At 44.3% G+C, this 19,374-nt stretch overlaps 1 protein-coding gene across 10 annotated transcripts in view; it reads left to right on the forward strand.

Moving 5' to 3' along the window:
• The window catches only part of LOC113179652 (protocadherin gamma-C3), a 145,736-nt gene that overhangs the window by 57,899 nt on the left and 68,463 nt on the right, over positions 1-19,374 (forward strand). The window contains exon 1 of one of the 10 annotated variants that reach the window (XM_026384366.2): positions 1-1,932. This exon is cut by the window's left edge and continues 571 nt beyond it. The exons of 5 other annotated variants lie outside the window; for them this stretch is intronic. In XM_026384366.2, coding sequence (XP_026240151.2) covers positions 1-1,932 — 1,932 coding nt within the window. Of the gene's footprint in view, positions 1,933-4,111; positions 6,701-7,488; positions 10,094-12,043; positions 14,616-16,796; positions 19,221-19,374 lie in introns of those variants that run through there. 4 more of the 10 variants (XM_026384368.2, XM_026384365.2, XM_077800901.1 and 1 more) reach the window with 4 other exon arrangements.

Consider the following 19,374-nt stretch of genomic DNA (forward strand, 5'->3'; position numbering starts at 1 on the left):
AACTCACTGCAGAGTTACCAGCTCAGCCCCAATAAGCATTTCTCACTAGGAGTTCAGAGTCGTGCCAATGGCGTCAAGTACCCAGAGCTGGTGCTAGAGCACGCCCTAGATCGAGAAGAAGAGGCCATTCACCACATGGTTCTCACTGCTTCTGACGGAGGTAACCCTCTCAGATCAGGCACTGTCCTCGTCACTGTGACTGTATTTGATACAAATGACAACGCACCGGTATTCACTTTGCCAGAGTATCGATTAAATGTTCCAGAGAACTTGCCTGTAGGCAGTAAGTTGCTAACGGTCACCGCCACTGACAAGGATGAAGGAACCAATGGAGAAGTAACCTATTCCTTTCGAAAATTACCTGACATACAATTGTCGAAATTCCAACTAAACAAAAATACTGGGGAAATTAAAATATCTGAAATTTTAGATTATGAAGAAACAAGCTTCTATGAAATAGAAATACAGGCAGAAGATGGAGGAGCATATATTGCAACTGCAAAAGTGTTGATTACCATAGAAGATATAAATGACAACAGTCCAGAGGTGACCATCACATCTCTGTTTAGTCCAGTGACTGAAGATTCACCTCTAGGAACTGTCATAGCCCTTTTAAACGTGCATGATTTAGATTCTGGGCAGAATGGAGAGGTAACCTGTTCCATCTCAAGTAATCTACCATTTAAGTTAGAAAAGTCTATTGACAGTTATTACAGATTGGTGACACACCGAGCCCTTGACTGGGAACAGGTATCCTTTTACAACATCACAGTAACAGCCAGAGATGGTGGGAGTCCACCTCTGTCAACTGAAACTCACTTTACCCTGCAAGTGGCAGATATCAACGACAACCCACCAACCTTCTCTCACATTTCCTACTTTACCTATATCCCAGAGAACAACCCTAGGGGTGCCTCCATCTTTTCAGTGACAGCCCTTGATCCAGATAGCAAAGAGAATGCCCAGGTCATTTACTCCCTGAATGAAGACACCATCCAAGGGGCACCACTATCCTCCTTTGTATCTATTAATTCAGACACTGGCATCCTGTATGCACTACGATCCTTTGACTATGAGCAATTTCGTGAGCTGAAGATGCAAGTGATTGCCAGTGACAGTGGGAACCCACCACTCAGCAGCAATGTGTCTCTGAGCCTATTCGTGCAGGACATGAATGACAACACTCCTGAGATCCTGTACCCTACCCTTCCCACTGATGGCTCCACTGGGGTAGAGCTGGCACCCCGCTCTGCAGAGCCTGGATACCTAGTGACCAAAGTGGTGGCAGTGGACAGAGACTCAGGACAGAATGCCTGGCTGTCCTACCGCCTGCTCAAGGCCAGTGAGCCAGGGCTTTTTGTGGTGGGGCTGCATACTGGTGAGGTGCGCACAGCAAGGGCCCTGCTAGACAGAGATGCTCTCAAGCAGAGCCTTGTGGTGGTTGTGCAGGACCATGGCCAGCCACCACTCTCATCCACCATCACCCTCACTGTGGCTGTAGCTGACAGCATTCCAGATGTTTTGGCTGACTTAAGCAGCCTTGAACCCCCACATGACCATGATGCTTCAGGCCTCACTCTGTACCTGGTGGTGGCCTTAGCTGCTGTCTCCTGTCTTTTTCTCACCTTCATCATCCTGCTGCTGGCACTCAGACTTTGGCGTTGGCACAAGTCTCACCTGCTCCAGACGGCAGGTGGAGGGTTAGCAGGTGTGCATACCTCTCACTTTGTGGATGTGGATGGGGTGCGCACTTTCCTGCAGACCTACTCCCATGAGGTCTCCCTGACTGCAGACTCAAGGAAGAGCCACATTATCTTCCCCCAGCCCAACTATGCGGACACGCTTATCAGCCAGGAAAGCTGTGAGAAAAAGGATCCTTTGTCTTTGTTAGATGATTCAAAGTTTCCTATAGAAGATACTCCTTTGGTTCCAGTGAGTTCTATTTTTACTTTTGCTTTCCTTTAAGCAATTATGGTTGATTTTTACCTTTAGGTTTTCAGTACAGTGATGTAAAATTTAAATCTTTATTTTTAATTACTTTTCTCTCAGATTCGGTGACACTGGTCTCTTGCTAAAACATTAAAAGAAGAATTTGATGAGTAAGACTCATCAGCAAAGACATAGTGTCATAAGTTTGTTATGATTAGCTTTGCAGGAACTTAAATTTTATAGTGTTGTTGAGTATAATACTGAAAATTTCTAAAGACAGACTTCTATACAAAATGCTTTTCAATTTGTGTGTTTTCCTCAGTGGCCAGAAGCTGAAACCCTGGCTCTTTAGACAACTCAAGCTCTTGATTTGAATGCAGGTCTGGTAAAAATAGGTAAATGTCAGAAACAAATGCATTACCCTAACTGGAAACATAAGCCAAGCCCAAGGTTATTCAGCATTGTTCTTCCCAGGGAGAAGGACAATGTGCCTTTGCAATTATGTTTTCCAAACTATACTTGTAGCAACAGTTATAGTTGAATACAGTCCTTAAAGATTTAAAGTTTTCTTAATATTCAGTTAAAATTCATAACAATGTGTGTTTAGGTTTTTCCAACTAAAATCAAACCTGTTAAGACTTTGGCATCTTTTTGCATTTGATTCTCTAATTTCATGTTGCTGTGTGGAAGATATACCTCTTAATTTGACTCTTCTTACTCAAGAGGGATTCTAAAGAGTCTGTAGTGGGTTAACTAGAGAAGATTTGTGGTTCTATTCTCTTTTCTTTTTAAAATTAGACATCCCAATCATTAAGGGTAAAAACAAATATGGTTTGAGGAGAGACAAATTTGTACATGTTCCCAAGAATAGGAGTAAAAGCTATGTTGACAAGGGTATTTCATTAACAAGGTAGGACTTGTTAATGTAGAGGAAGTTAAACATACCTGAAATTCTGAAACAAATTCAGAGTCAAAATAACAGTAAAGAAAGAAATGTCATTTTTTTCAGGATACCAGAAAATAAGCAAAGAAGTACACAAAATTCTTCCAAACAAATGATCAGTGGATGAATTAATTAGCACATTTAAGTCAGTGATATAAGTTGGGTGTGATAATACATGCCTCTAATCCCAGTGACTCAGGAGATTGAGGGATAAAGATCACAAGTTCAAGGCCAGCCTCAGCAATTTAGTGAGACCCTAAGAAACTTAGTATCTATCTCAAAAATAAATAAATGAATAGGACTGGGATATAGCTCAGTGTATAGCACTCCTGGTTTCAACCCCAACTACAAAACAAAACAAAGATAATGATGTATTTTGTTCACTCTCTTTAATTACTAATACTCTTAACTTGATGTCATAAAAATCAGAATGTTCTAAAGTGTCTCAACTATTTATGAGACCATGACTTTTTTGTGTCAATCAGCATTTGGTTAATTATAGGTCTGTGGGAAGGTGAGCACATTCTCTAGGGTAATAATTATTAACTGTGAAATAATTGAAACTATTAAGTTTCTGTCCATGGGAGTCAAATTACTATGCATCCATCTAAGTAATTCTACCATTTTGAAAAAATACAGGTTGAAAAATACATTTTTGACATTGTATCTCTTATAAGCAAAATTTTTGAATATAATTATTTTTAAAGCAATACAGAATATCCTAGATGATTGCCAATGGTTACATTCTAATATCTAAATGTGGAAGGAAGGGTTATTAGTTTCTGACTGAATAAAGGCTAGGATTAAAGACAAAAACTTTTTGCTTATCATTAGTAGTTCCCATTTTATCGGTAATTATTCTTAAAAAGAGCAACAGTAATTATCTCTGAATGGTGGAATTCAGTGGCAATGGGCCATGGGATAGAAGACCTATAGACCTCCTATAGACCTTCACTCTATATTCCTTTAAAACTCAAAATAAATTTTAATACATAAAGAGACATGTACTTATGATGACGTAAAAGTTCTTTGTGGTGAAAATGGAATCACCAAGGAATGAGATTCAAATATTTTGGTTATAAACTTATACTTTGAAAAACCGAAGATTCCCTAATAGAAAAGCCAGGCTGCAGTTCCACACGCAGCCTCTGGGCGCCGCTGTCGGCCAGTGCAGAGCAAGCTCCAACGCCCGGGATCCCTCAGTCTCTTGCCTGGGATTTCCTGCGCAGCCACCAACACACAGAAGCAACCCCTCTCACTCCTGGAGAATACACGCACAGATTCCCATCCCCGAAACTGGGCTCCGCCTGTCCTGGACCGAATACTCTTCCAGCGTGGTAGATAACTTTCTCTCCCAGCTGCGAAGTGGGGGATCCAGTGAAAAACACCCGAGCGAGTGAGTGAGTGATGGGAGGGAGCTGCGCGCAGAGGCGATGCGCCGGCCGCGGGCAGGTACTGTTTCCCTGGCTGTTGCCTTTGTTCTATTCGGCGCTCGGAGAGCCGATCCGCTACTCCATTCCCGAGGAGCTGGCCAAGGGCTCGGTGGTGGGGAACCTCGCCAAGGATCTGGGGCTCAGTGTCCTGGATGTGTCAGCTCGGAAGCTGCGAGTTAGCGCAGAGAAGCTGCACTTCAACGTAGACGCGCAGAGTGGGGACTTGCTTGTGAAGGACCGAATAGACCGGGAGCAGATATGCAAAGAGAGGAGAAGATGTGAGCTGCAGTTGGAAGCTGTGGTGGAAAATCCTTTAAATATTTTTCATGTCGTTGTGATGATTGAGGATATTAATGACCATGCTCCTCAATTCTTAAAAGATGAAATAATCTTAGAAATAAGTGAATCCGTCAGCCCGGGAATGGGAACAATTCTTGAGTCTGCAGAAGACCCTGATATTGGTATGAATTCACTGAACAAATACCAACTTGGTCCGAATGAGTATTTCTCATTAGTGGTGAAAGATAATTCTGATGGCGACAAATATCCAGAATTATTACTGCAGAAGACCCTGGATCGAGAAACACAAAGCACTCACCACCTGGTGCTGACAGCCTTAGACGGTGGGAACCCACCCCTAAGTGGTACTATTCAGATTAGAATCATAGTGGTAGATGCCAATGATAACCCTCCTGTGTTTAGCCAGGACGTTTATAGGGTTAGCCTCCGGGAAGACGTGCCTCCAGGCACCTCAGTTCTAAGGGTGATGGCCACTGATCGGGATGAGGGCATCAATGCAGAGTTCACCTACTCTTTCCTTGGAGTGGCTGTCAAAGCCCAAGGTGTGTTCTACCTGGATTCCAGTACTGGAAACATTGTAACTCACCAGCCTTTGGATTTTGAAGAAGTAGAAAGATACACAATGAATGTAGAAGTAAAGGACCGTGGATCTCTCTCTACACAGTGTAAAATAATCATAGAGGTTCTAGATGAAAATGACAACAGCCCAGAAATAATAATCACTTCTTTATCTGATCAGATTTTGGAAGATTCCCCTCATGGAATGGTTGTGGCCCTCTTCAAAACACGGGACCGAGATTCCGGGGAAAACGCAGAAGTCACTTGTAGTTTAAGTAGAAACGGTCCATTTAAGATACATTCTTCTTCCAACAATTACTACAAGTTAGTAACAGATGGGGCCCTGGACCGGGAGCAGACCCCAGCATATAACCTTACCATCACAGCCACTGACAAAGGCAAACCACCCCTCTCGTCCGACATAACCTTCACCCTGCACATCACTGATGTGAATGACAACGCTCCCATTTTCCAAAAGTCCACCTACCTGGTCCATGTACCAGAAAACAACCAGCCTGGGGCCTCCATAACCCAGGTCGGAGCGTGGGATCCAGATCTGGGACCCAATGGCCAAGTCTCCTACTCTATTATTGCCAGCGACCTGGAACCCAAAACATTGTCGTCCTATGTGTCGGTGAACGCGCAGAGCGGAGTGGTGTTCGCACAGCGCTCCTTTGACCACGAGCAGCTGAGAGCCTTCGAGCTGACGATACAGGCGCGAGACCAGGGCTTGCCGGCTCTCAGCACCAACGTGAGTCTGCGTGTGTTGGTGGATGACCGCAATGACAACGCTCCCCGAGTATTGTACCCGGCGCTGGGGCCCGACGGTTCCGCGCTGTTCGATACGGTTCCTCGAGCCGCACAGCCCGATTACCTGGTCACCAAAGTGGTGGCGGTTGACGCTGACGCAGGTCACAATGCTTGGCTCTCTTACCATTTATTGCAGGCGACGGATCCCGGGCTTTTCAGCCTGGGACTACGCACGGGCGAGGTGCGCACTGTGCGTCCCCTGACCGACAAAGATGCATCCCGCCACCGCCTGCTAGTCGCTGTGAGTGATGGTGGACAGCCGCCCCTCTCAGCGACCGCCACGCTGCTCTTAATCTTCGCTGATAGCCTACAGGAGGCTCTGCCGGACATCGCAGACCACCCTATTCCCTCTGATCCTCAGGCAGAGCTGCAGTTTTACCTGGTTGTGGCTTTGGCCTTGATCTCGGTGCTCTTCCTTCTAGCAGTGATTCTGGCTATTTCTTTGCGTTTGAGGCAGTATTCCAACCCTGTACCCAGAGGCTGCTTTGGATCAGTTTTCTGCTCAAAGTCTGGACCCGTGCTGCCCCCCAATTACAGCGATGGAACGTTGCCCTATGCCTGTAATATGCGTGGACACGGGGATCAAACTAACCCGGAATTTAATTTTCTTACTTCTGTTAATAATTTTCCTGCGGTACAAGATATTCTCAACAAAGATAGCTCTTCAGTGTTGTTGGCTAGCATTTTACCTCCTGGTGTTGAAGCAGAGAAGAACACGCTTGACCAGGTATTTAAAATGACGATTTTTATATTTCAATATGCCAGTGTAATACAATATAGTACTATTTCATGATTTTAGATAATATTTTGGTGAAGGTCTTAAGATAAATCTAGGTCAAACCTTTGGGTATTACCGTTAGAAAAAAAAGTTTTCAATGCTTCAAAATCCTCCTACCATACAAAGGTATTTTATAGTAAAATTATTGAGGGTTGGGGGTGTCGCTCCCTATGTTCCATTCCCAACACTCCCCACATATAAACAAGAAATCTCAGAGGAAATATTCATGAAAGTACCTTTTAGTTATATTTTATCATGGTATTTTAAATATCAACCCTAATGCTGTGTAAATTTTATCAAAAGTTTTATCTTTATTATACTCACAAAAATGGTAAGAATTAGTCATTCATTCTACTTGATAATTTTGTGGGGACCATGCTATCTCCATGTCCACAAATGCCTGCCCACTTCAGTCAGTAAAATTAATTAGAACGAAGTTTTCAGTCCCGGTAGTATTTGAAATTTTTAAAAATTGAACAAGTTCTTTTAATAATCATTACTTTCATAAGTGCTTTTGGTAAACATTTAGCATCTCATTACATAACTATTGTTTGCGGTTTTAAGCTTCATAAATACGTATGATTCACAGAGGTAAGTGTTAACAATTTCTTCAGGAACCGGCACATCAGTTTTTCTTAGTGGTTGCAATAATAAAAGTGAGCTCTAGGCGCCGCTGTTCACCAACCAGGGAATGGGAGGCTGCGAGCTATTGAGCCCCTTCCCCGACCTCTACTACACAAAGCAGAATAAGATGGATACTCACAGATCCTGATGCTGGAAACTTAAAAGCACTTTCCTTCGCTTTCTAATATATTTTGGATGCGGACGGCCTGGGACCTCGTGGACAGACACGTAAGCTGATTCAGAACAAACCCGCTCTAGACACTGCGGATTATCGGCTCGATCCCGGCCATGGCGAATCCGCCCCAGAGCCTGGAACGCAGCGCCCTGGTGCTGCTGTGTATTTTCCTGGGGACGCTGCGGGAATCTGGAGCCGGACACGTCCGATACTCTGTGCTAGAAGAGGTGGACAAAGGCTTCTTCGTGGGCAACATCTCCAAGGACCTAGGGTTGGAGCCCCGGGAGCTGACCGACCGCGGAGTCCGCATCATCTCCCGGGAGAAGACGCAGCTTTTCGCTCTGAATCCGCGAGGTGGCAGCTTGATCACCGCGGGTAGGATAGACCGGGAGGAGCTCTGTGAAACGGTTTCCTCCTGCTTTTTAAATATGGAGATTCTTGTGGAGGACACCCTGAAGATTTATGGAGTGGAGGTAGAAATAATGGATGTTAATGATAATGCTCCCAGCTTCCGGGAAGAGGAAATAGAGATAAAAGTCAGTGAGCACGCAGCTCCTGGATCGAGATTTCCTCTACCTAACGCTAGGGATCCAGATGTGGGAGCGAACTCTCTCCAGAGCTACCAACTCAGCCCTAATAGTTACTTTTCCTTGCAAATGAGAGGCGGAACTGATGGGGCCAAGAATCCAGAGCTAGTGCTGGAGCGAGGTCTGGACCGGGAGAAAGAGGCGGCTCACCTCCTCCTCCTCACAGCCTTAGATGGAGGCGATCCCATCCGCAAGGGCTCAGTTCCCATTCGCGTGGTGGTCCTGGATGTAAATGACCACATCCCAAAGTTTACACAGTCTGTGTATAGAGTGAGTGTTCCTGAAAACCTCAGCTCTGGAACTCGAGTGCTCGTGGTAAATGCGACGGATCCAGATGAGGGTCTCAACGGGGAAGTGATGTATTCGTTCCAGAATACAGAAAGCAAAGCTTCTGAAATATTCCAGTTGAATTCTCAAACTGGCGAAGTTCTAGTACAGGGGCCTCTGGATTTTGAAAAATATAGGTTCTATGAGATGGAAATTCAAGGCCAAGATGGTGGCGGTCTCTCGACCACTGCTAAGATGTTCGTTACAGTTTTGGATGTGAATGATAATGCTCCAGAAATAACTATCACCTCTTCTATTGATTCAGTGTTGGAAAATTCGCCTCCAGGTACAGTAATTGCTCTTCTAAATGTGCAAGATCGAGATTCTGGAGAAAATGGTCAGGTCTCCTGTTTCATTCCTAACAATCTCCCTTTTAAGTTAGAAAAAACTTATGGAAATTATTACAAGTTAATAACAAACAGCGAGCTGGACAGAGAGCAAGTCCAGAGCTATAACATAACATTGTCAGCCAAAGACCAAGGAAGTCCATCCCTATCTACAGAAATTCACCTCTTACTGAATGTGGGAGACAAGAACGATAACCCTCCAGTCTTCACTCGCTCTTCTTACTCTACCTATGTTTCTGAAAACAATCCTAGAGGATCCTCCATTTTCTCAGTGACCGCTCTTGACCCAGATAGCAAAGAGAATGCCCAGGTCACTTATTCTGTCACAGAAGACATGATCCAAGGGGCACCTCAGTCCTCCTATGTATCTATCAACTCGGATACTGGGGTGCTGTATGCATTGCGCTCTTTTGACTATGAGCAGTTCCAAAACCTACAACTGAGAGTGACTGCATGTGATAGCGGGGACCCACCACTCAGCAGCAATGTGTCAGTGAATCTGTTCATACTGGACCAGAATGACAACATTCCTGAGATCTTGTATCCCATCCTCCCCACTGATGGTTCCACTGGGGTGGAGTTAGCACCCCGATCTGCAGAGCCTGGATACCTGGTGACCAAAGTGGTGGCAGTGGATAGAGACTCAGGACAGAATGCCTGGCTGTCCTACCGCCTGCTCAAAACCAGCGAGCCTGGGCTCTTCACGGTGGGGCTGCACACAGGTGAGGTGCGCACTGCCCGGAACCTACTGGAAAAAGATGCACTCAAGCAGAGCCTCGTGGTGGCCGTCCAGGACCATGGTCAACCTCCCCTCTCAGCCACTGTGACGCTCACAGTGGCAGTGGCTGACAGTATCCCAGAAGTCCTGGCCGACTTGGGCAGTCTGGAGTCTTCCACCAACCCAGATGAATCAGGCCTCACACTCTACCTAGTTGTGGCCATCACAGCGGTCTCCTGCATCTTCCTCATCTTTGTCATTGCGTTGCTGGCACTCAGACTGAGGCACTGGCATTCCTCACGTTTGCTCCAGGGAGCAGGCAGTGGGTTAGGGGGCACGCCCGCCTCTCACTTTGTGGGTGTAGAGGGGGTGCATGCTTTCCTACAGACCTATTCCCATGAGGTGTCCCTCACTGCTGACTCTCGGAAGAGCCACCTGATCTTCCCGCAGCCCAACTATGCAGACACGCTCATCAGCCAGGAGAGCTGTGAGAAAAGCGAGCCTCTCTTGATAGCTGAAGACTCAGCTACTGTTTTAGGCAAACATGACCCAACAAACAATCAGGTGAGATTTATTCTACCCAATTGTTAATGCGTTGGTACAAGGGTTTTAAGGGATTTTTTTCAGAGCCTGTTAAGAAAACTGGGTTTAGGGCAGGTGAAAGTTCATACACATTTAGAATATCCATGAGTTCTTGTACTTTACCTTTCATCAGATTTTCCATCATTTTGCACAAAGACTTTGTGGAAGTCATTTTTTTTTTTTTTTAGTACTGGCATATTTTCTTTTGATTTCAAAGGTCTAATTCATCTTGGCTTACTTTGTAGTTAAGTTGAATTTTAGTATTATTTTTCTATCATCATTGTCTGTGGCTATCAATATAAACTGATTAATTCAATTTAAGGATTCACAGTTTTTAGTTATTTTCACAGTCTTCCAATTTGACTATGTCTCCACTGATTACAGTTACATTCTATCATTATTTACTATTACTTCTAATGTCAAAGTTAACCATATTGATTCAATAGCTTGTTTCTTCTGTTCTATTCATATGCACACTTATACATGTAACCATTTTTCTAAGCATAAAGCAATTCTATTTTGCTTTTTGATGATTGATGATATATTTAGATTGTATAGACTGTTTCAACTTTGCCTCATTGCTTCATCCTATCAAGATAGATTTGAGTAGGTTTTAATTATTGAACTTGCTTGGTAGAGGAAATGTAGAACTTTTTTTCCTTAAGTTCCAGATATCTTTTTTATTACTATGATGAAGTCAATAGATTGTTCTCAAGAAATAATCAAATCATTGAACTGGTATTATTTCCTTTTGTTCTTTACTGTCTGTGTAGAAGACTTTTTAATGTAGTAAGTTCACATATGATAAAATTTTGATCCAGTGCTTCTCAAAAAGTTATTTTCAAATCTGTTAAAAGGTTTATTTTCAGATTTATTTATATAGAATAGTTTCTGAGTTATGTAAGAGATTGAGTAGGTATTTAGACTTCATAAGAGATTGATTTAGGGGTTAAGCTCTGTGGTTTAGCTCAGCAGTAGAGCATGTGTTTAGCATGCCCAAGGCCCTGGATTCAATCCCAGCACACACAAAGAGACTGATTTAACTGGTATTCTTCTGGGTATTTTTTGTTCCTTTTCAAACTATCTAGGAAGTATGGGTTCTTGCTTTCTTTCCTTCATAAATTCACTTTATTTATTCACTTTATTTATTTATTTTATTTAATTCTATATAATTATACTCAATTACTGTTTGAGAAACAACTTTTTATTGACACTTTGATAGTTATTTAATGATATACATGTTATCTAAAGCAATGCCTAGAAAAACCAAGTATGAAAATGGAGACTTACTTAGGGTATCTGATCACAGGAATCATTTTCATCATCAGTTAAATTCAGTATTCTCACATAATTTCTAGATATTTGTGCATTAATGTTCCCTTTCAAGTTTATGTTTTACATTTAGGAGTTGGCCTTAATATAATTAACTGTTAGTTGAGTACCTAGTGTTTGGGGGAGGGATCAATTGTAGAAAGGGAATTCTTCTGACAGATGCCTAAATTAGTCTTGAAGTCAAGAAAAATACTGGAGTGTTGTGAGTATCTCAGTCGTTCGTTCATTTGGAGAAAAGATTTTTGCCTCGTTCTCTTCTAACGTGCATTTCCTCTGATTAGAAAAAGACCAACTGTTAACCTCTTATTACTATATGAGCCTATATCTCTACTGTATAAGCCCATCTCCAAGAAACCTTCTTTGATAATAAAAACTGGAAAATAAACACATCCAAAATTCACCAAGTTCCCTATATATCAATCTAATTTATCTGTTGGAAATCCAAGTCCCATTAAATTTGCAAAGGCTTCGGACTGCTGTTTTCTAAATAGACTCTGAGTGTCGCTGTTGGCCAATTTGCTGCAAGAGCTGGATCCTGAGATCCACCCAGAGTGGTATTCTGCATAGTCACAGAAGCCAGGGTGAAAGGAGAGTGGCCGGGACTTGTGTTTTGTTTTAGGCAAGAATCCGTTGAGATTGGGATACACTCAAACTAGGAGCATTGGGTTTTCTCTGCAGTGGAAATAAATATTTTAAAAGCAATTTGTGAAGCATCTTATCTTAACATCGAGGCTGCAACAACACAAAAAGAAGAATGGAATATAGGGCGAAGAAAAGGAGCAGGACCCTCTATCGGCAAGTACTCTTTCCTTTCCTGCTGCCTTTGTTCTGCGCAGCTCTTGGGAAGCAAATCCACTATTCTATTCCAGAAGAAATGGCCAGGGGCTCGGTGGTGGGGAACCTTGCTGAGGACCTGGGGCTGAATGTTCAGGATTTACTGACCCGAAACCTTAGAATTGGTGCAGAGAAAAAATACTTTACTATAAACACTGAGAATGGGAATATACTTGTGAGTGAAAGAATAGATCGGGAGTTGCTCTGCTCCCAGAATTCCCTGTGTGTTGTGCCCTTAGAGATTGTAGCAGAAAATCCTCTAAATGTTTTTCACATAAACGTGATGATAGAGGATATAAATGATAATCCACCCAACTTCCCCCAGAGCAGCATTGTTCTACAAATCAATGAACTTGCAATTCTGGGGACTCGGTTTGGCCTGGAATCTGCTATAGATGCAGATGTAGGACCTCACTCTCTCCAGGATTACCAGCTCAGCTCTAACGAACATTTCTCTTTGATGGTGAAGGGCAAGTTGGAAGACAAAATTGCCCCTGAATTAGTGTTGGAAAAGCCCCTGGATCGGGAACAACAGAGCTCCCATCTCCTGATCCTGACAGCAGTGGATGGGGGAGACCCAGTCCTGACTGGCACAACTCAAATTCAAATCAAGGTCATTGATGCCAATGATAACCCACCAGTGTTCAGCCAGGATATATACAAAGTCAGCCTTAAAGAGAACATGCCCCCAGGCACCTCTGTGCTGAAGGTGACAGCCACCGACCAAGATGAGGGCATCAATGCAGAGATCACCTACTCCTTCAAATCACTAGGACATAATATTGGAAATAAGTTTATGCTAGACCATCAAAATGGAGAAATTATATCCAAAGACCCTATAGACTTTGAAATCAGTAGCCATTATACCATAAGCATAGAAGCCAAGGACGGTGGAGGCATGGCCACAGAATGTAAAATTATACTAGAAATTCTAGATGAGAATGACAATGCTCCAGATGTGGTTTTTACCTCAGTGTCCAGTTCCATAACCGAGGACACAAAGCCAGGCACCGTGATTGCTCTGTTCAAAACACATGACAAAGATTCAGGAGAAAATGGGGAAGTCACATGCCTCATAAAAGAAAAACTTCCTTTTAGAATTGAATCTTCCGCCAATAATTACTACAAACTTGTAACAGATGGGACCCTGGATAGGGAGAAGACCCCAGAGTACAATGTCACCATCACTGCTACCGACAAGGGCAAACCGCCCCTTTCCTCCAGCACAAGCATCACCCTACACATTGGCGACGTCAACGACAATGCTCCAGTTTTTCAGCAGGCCTCCTACATGGTGCACGTGGCTGAAAACAACCCTCCAGGATCTTCCATCGCTCAAGTTAGCGCCTCCGATCCAGATTTGGGGTCCAATGGCCAAGTCTCCTACTCCATCGCGGCCAGCGACCTGGAGCCTCAGGCATTGTTATCCTACGTGTCTGTGAGCGAACAGAGCGGCGTGGTGTTCGCGCAGCGAGCCTTCGACCACGAGCAGCTGCGTTCCTTTGAGCTGATTCTGCAGGCTAGTGACCATGGTTCGCCCGCGCTCAGCGCCAACGTGAGCCTGCGCGTGTTGGTAGGCGACCGCAACGACAACGCGCCGCGGGTGCTCTATCCCGCGCTGGCGCCCGATGGCTCTGCGCTCTTCGACACTGTGCCGCGCGCCGCGGAGCCCGGCTACCTGGTCACCAAGGTGGTGGCGGTGGACGCTGACTCTGGACACAATGCCTGGTTGTCCTACCACGTGCTGCAGGCCAGTGATCCCGGACTCTTCAGCCTGGGGCTGCGCACTGGCGAGGTGCGCACAGCTCGCGCCTTGGGCGACAAGGACGCGACTCGCCAGCGCCTGCTGGTCGCTGTGCGTGATGGTGGCCAGCCGCCTCTTTCGGCAACAGCCACTCTGCTCCTGGTCTTTGCTGACAGCCTGCAGGAGGCACTGCCAGACCTCAGTGACCGCCCTGTGCCCTCAGACCCCCAAGACGAGCTGCAGTTTTACCTGGTGGTGGCCTTGGGCTTGATCTCAGTGCTCTTCCTCCTGGCAGTGATTCTGGCTATTGCCATGCGCCTGGGTCACTCCTCCAGGTCTGCTTCCTGGGGTTGCTTTCACTATGATCTCTGTTCTCAGGCTAGGCCAAGCGTTTCTCTCAACTACAATGAGGGAACTTTGCCTTATTCATACAATATGTACGTTGCTTCGGATTCCCGCAAAACAGAGTTTAATTTTCTCACTATGACGCCAGAAATGTTCCCCCAACAAGATCTTTCTAATGAAGCTTCTTTGGCAGTAAATGTCACTGTGGAGAATAACAAGATAAATTTTGACTCTGTTGCTTCTACTCACGTGAGTTTCAATGAGTCCTTTATTTGTATGTGGTTTGGTTTAATTTTCATACCAATATTTTGGCAAGAAAATCTTAAGCAGGTAATTGCTTCAAGTTTGTTTGCTCACTCTCAATATTGTAGATTACTTTACCTTCCAGCATTTTGGGATATTTTATTCACACATACCAAAATAACCAAAACAAAACAAACTCTGTAAGAAGTAAGCTTTATGATGCTACTGCCATGTAAATATTTTAAACTATATTTGAACTATAATTATTTTCTTTCCTGTTTTTGTTTGTTTGGTACTGGTAATTTAACCCAGGGTGCTTTACAATTGAACTATATCCTTGGTCATTTTTAAAATTTTGAGACAGAATCTCCCTAAATTGCTTAAGACTTAGCTAAGTTGCTGAGCTTTGCCACAAAAATGCCGTTTTCCTCCCTCAGCCTCCCAAGTCACTGAAATTATAGGCATGTGCCACTGTAGGTGTTTCTTGAGCGATCAATATCTTGAGGATATAAGGCTTTTTCTTTATTAACTATAAATTGAGAGGAAACACATAAGGCTTTTATACAGAAATAAAGACAGTAATATTGATAGTAATATTCAGGTATATCAAAATATTATTTGATAATAATATTCAGATATATATACATATTTACTAGGGGTTCTTGGAATTTCACTAAGTAGTCAGTTTTATGTCTCATCTTCCTTTACAGGTAACTCTAAATTCCCTCCCAACATTTACTTATTTAAAATTTCTGAGGATTGAACTTAGGGCCTCATACATGCCAGACAAGAGCTCTACCACTGAGCTACATCCCCAGCCCTCCAATTTTTAAGATATTATTTTGTGACTACCAAGGACTGGATTGTAGTTCAGTTGTAGAGTGCCTGAGGCCCAGGGTTCAATCCTAGTACCTTTCCAAAAGTGCTTATCCTCAGAATGTAAATATTTACACTCATGAAAGCATAGTAGCCAGTTATTTCTTAGGAGGATTTTTTTCCTGTATTTTGATGTGTTTCCAAATATAATACTGGTAATTCTCAATAACTGGAAGTAGTTCAGTTACCCAGTAAAAGGTAAGTTTATAACATTCTTTGGATTACTAATTTTCTTTTAATAAGATTTTCTGAACACAAAACATTCTTTTGAAATATAATGTATTATTTTTAAAATTTTATTAGTTATCGATGAACCTTTATTTATTTATTTGTTTATATGTGCTGCTGAGAATCAAACCCAGTGCCTCACACATGTAGGCAAGGGCTCTACAACTGAGCCACAACCCCAGCCCCTATAATGTATTATTAGAATTGTAGAGTATTACCTTTATTTCCAGTTAATGTAAGTTGAAACACTTCCATTTAATTCTGAAAGCGTTGATACATGTTCACCTGACTTCTTCCAGGTACGATTCTGATGACGTGTTCAATTTCTCATTATTAATTTTCCCTGCAATCATGAAAATTCGATTTTAAGTGTTATATGCCAAACTGTTAAAGTAGTGCTTCCATTTAGGCACACGAAAAAAATCTACTGAAAAAAAATGCCCCACATTATAGCTGAATCTGAAAGTTTAAATTATTTTATTACAAAAACTATCAAAACAGGAAGTTCCTAGGGAGCCTCCTCCCATAATAGATGTGTTGAGGGGTGTGGATCTCAAAGCAAGTGCACTAAAATCATGAGATTAAAATTGCTTTTATGGAAACTTCAAAGTCTCTTAAAAAGTGATTGGAAAAAAATGGAAAATAGCTACAGAAAACAATCTTAAAGTGGTTCTATATGGAAAATGTTAAGGAAATTAAAATAACCTCGCTGAAGTTTCTACTTAAAGAAATACTATTGGTTTAGTAGGCTCCATTCCTATCCTTATTTGACGAACAGTAGGTGGAGCTATTTGAGGTATAAAAATGAAAAATCCTTTCCCGGGAATTCAAGATTGTGCAGTAATTGGTTAGGACTCTGAGCGCCGCTGTTCACCAATCAGGGAGAGAAAAGCAGAGATCCTGTTCGCCTTGCTTGCGCCAAAAACACAAGCACAGATAGATTGAAACAGACCATCTTTGTGAAGAAACTGAACGGAGGAGCTCGCACCACCCGCTCGCCTCAACTATCCGGAGACAGGAGAGCTGATCCTGACTTCGGTGTCAAGGGTAGAATTAGAAATAATCCTAGAGGAAAGTGACACAATGATTTCTGCAAGACTTCACCGAGATGGCAAGGGGCTGGTCCTGCTGGGAGTTCTCCTAGGGATCCTTTGGGAAGCCGGATGCACCCTGATACGCTATTCAATTCCTGAAGAGCTGGAGAAAGGCTCTAAGGTGGGCGACATCTCCAAGGACCTGGGACTGGAGCCCCGGGAGCTAGCAGAGGGAGGAATCCGCATCGTCTCTGGAGGTAACACTCAACTTTTCGCTCTGAACCCGCGAAGCGGCAGCTTGGTCACGGCAGGCAGGATAGACCGCGAAGAACTCTGTATGGGAGCCATCAAATGTCAATTAAATCTAGAGATTCTCATAGAGGATAAAGTGAAAATATACGGGGTGGAAGTAGAAGTAAGGGACATTAACGATAACGCTCCCTACTTCCGTGAAAGTGAATTAGAAATAAAAATGAGTGAAAACGCAGCCACTGGAATGCGGTTCCCCCTTCCTCACGCTTGGGATCCAGATGTCGGGAAGAACTCTCTGCAGAGCTACAAGCTCAGCCCGAATCCTCACTTCTCCCTGGAGGTGCAAAACGGAGCAGACGGTAACAAGTATCCGGAACTGGTCCTGGAACACGCCCTAGATCGCGAAGAAAAGGCCGCACACCACCTGGTCCTCACGGCTTTGGACGGGGGCGATCCGGTCCGCACCAGCACCGCGCACATCCGCGTGATAGTTCTTGATGTGAACGACAATGCACCAGAGTTTGCTCAGTCCGAGTATCACGTGAGTGTTCCGGAGAATGTGGCGGTGGGCACTCAGCTGCTTCTAGTAAATGCCACTGACCCGGACGAAGGAGCCAATGGGAAGGTGATGTATTCCTTCCGGTACGTGGACGATAAGGCGTCCCAAGTTTTCAAACTAGATAGTAATTTAGGGACGATATCAACAATAGGGGAGTTGAACTATGAGGAATCAGGTGTCTACGAGATGGAAGTGCAAGCAATGGATAATGCAGGATATTCAGCCCGAACCAAGGTCCTGATCACAGTTCTGGACGTAAATGACAACGCCCCTGAAATAATCGTCACCTCTCTCACCAACTCAATTCCGGAAAACTCTCCCAGAGGGACATTAATTGCCCTTCTAAAAGTAAATGACCAAGACTCTGGGGAAAATGGACAAGTAGTCTGTTTTACCCAAGGGAATTTGCCCTTTAAATTAGAAAAATCTTACGGAAATTACTATAGTTTGGTCACAGACACAGTTTTAGACCGGGAACAGATTGATAGCTACAACATCACGGTGACTGCCACTGACAGGGGAAGTCTGCCCCTATCAACTAAAACTCATATCTCCTTGAAGGTAACAGATACAAACGATAACTCGCCAGTCTTCCTTCAGGCCTCCTACTCTGCCTATCTCCCAGAGAATAACCCTAGAGGCGCCTCCATCATCTCCGTGATTGCACTCGACCCCGACTGTGATGAGAACGCCCAGGTCACTTATTCCCTGGCTGAGGACAACCTCCAGGGGGCACCCGTGTCCTCCTATGTCTCTATTAACTCAGACACCGGCGTTCTGTACGCATTGCACTCCTTCGACTATGAGCAATTCCAAGAGCTACAGCTGCAAGTAATGGCACGTGACAGTGGGAAACCTCCACTCAGCAGCAACGTGTCTTTGAGCCTCTTCATTCTGGACCAGAATGACAACACTCCTGAGATCCTGTATCCTGCCCTCCCCACTGATGGCTCCACTGGGGTAGAGCTGGCACCCCGATCTGCAGAGCCCGGATACCTAGTGACTAAGGTAGTAGCAGTGGACAAGGACTCAGGCCAGAATGCTTGGCTGTCTTACCGCCTGTTGAAGGCCAGCGAGCCAGGGCTTTTCTCTGTTGGACTACACACGGGTGAGGTGCGCACCACAAGGACCCTGCTGGATAGAGATGCCCTCAAGCAGAGCCTGGTGGTGGCTGTGCAGGACCACGGCCGGCCCCCTCTCTCGGCCACTGTCACGCTCACAGTGGTGGTGGCCGACAGCATCCCCGACGTTCTCGCAGATCTGGGCACTCTAGTGTCTCCTGCTAACTCTGAAACCTCAGGCCTCACACTTTACCTGGTGGTGGCGGTGGCTGCAGTGTCCTGTGTCTTCCTGGCCTTTGTTATTGTGTTGCTGGCGCTCAGGCTGAGGCGATGGCACTCCTTGCGCCAGCTCCAGGCTGCAGGAAATGGATTGGCTGGCGTACCCGCCTCTCACTTTGTGGGCGTGGACGGGGTGCGCGCTTTTCTACAGACCTATTCGCATGAGGTCTCCCTCACTGCCGACTCGCGGAAAAGCCATTTGATCTTTCCGCAGCCCAACTACGCAGACACACTCATCAGTCAGGAGAGCTGTGAGAAAAGTGAGCCTCTTTTGCTGGCAGGTGATTTGGTCTTCTCTAAAGACAATCATGCATTAATTCAGGTGAGTCCATATCATATATTCTCTGAGTTAGGATCAAAATACCTCTTAGTATAGCTGATTCATGTGTATTTAGAATTGATAAAGCAGATGCCAGTAAATTTACGTGCACTTCGCACACACTCACAACCCAGTTGTTCTGTTTCCTCATGCCTTG

The sequence above is a fragment of the Urocitellus parryii genome, chromosome 1 (genome assembly GCF_045843805.1).
Source record: "Urocitellus parryii isolate mUroPar1 chromosome 1, mUroPar1.hap1, whole genome shotgun sequence".
In the NCBI taxonomy this organism is placed as follows: Eukaryota; Metazoa; Chordata; class Mammalia; order Rodentia; family Sciuridae; genus Urocitellus; species Urocitellus parryii.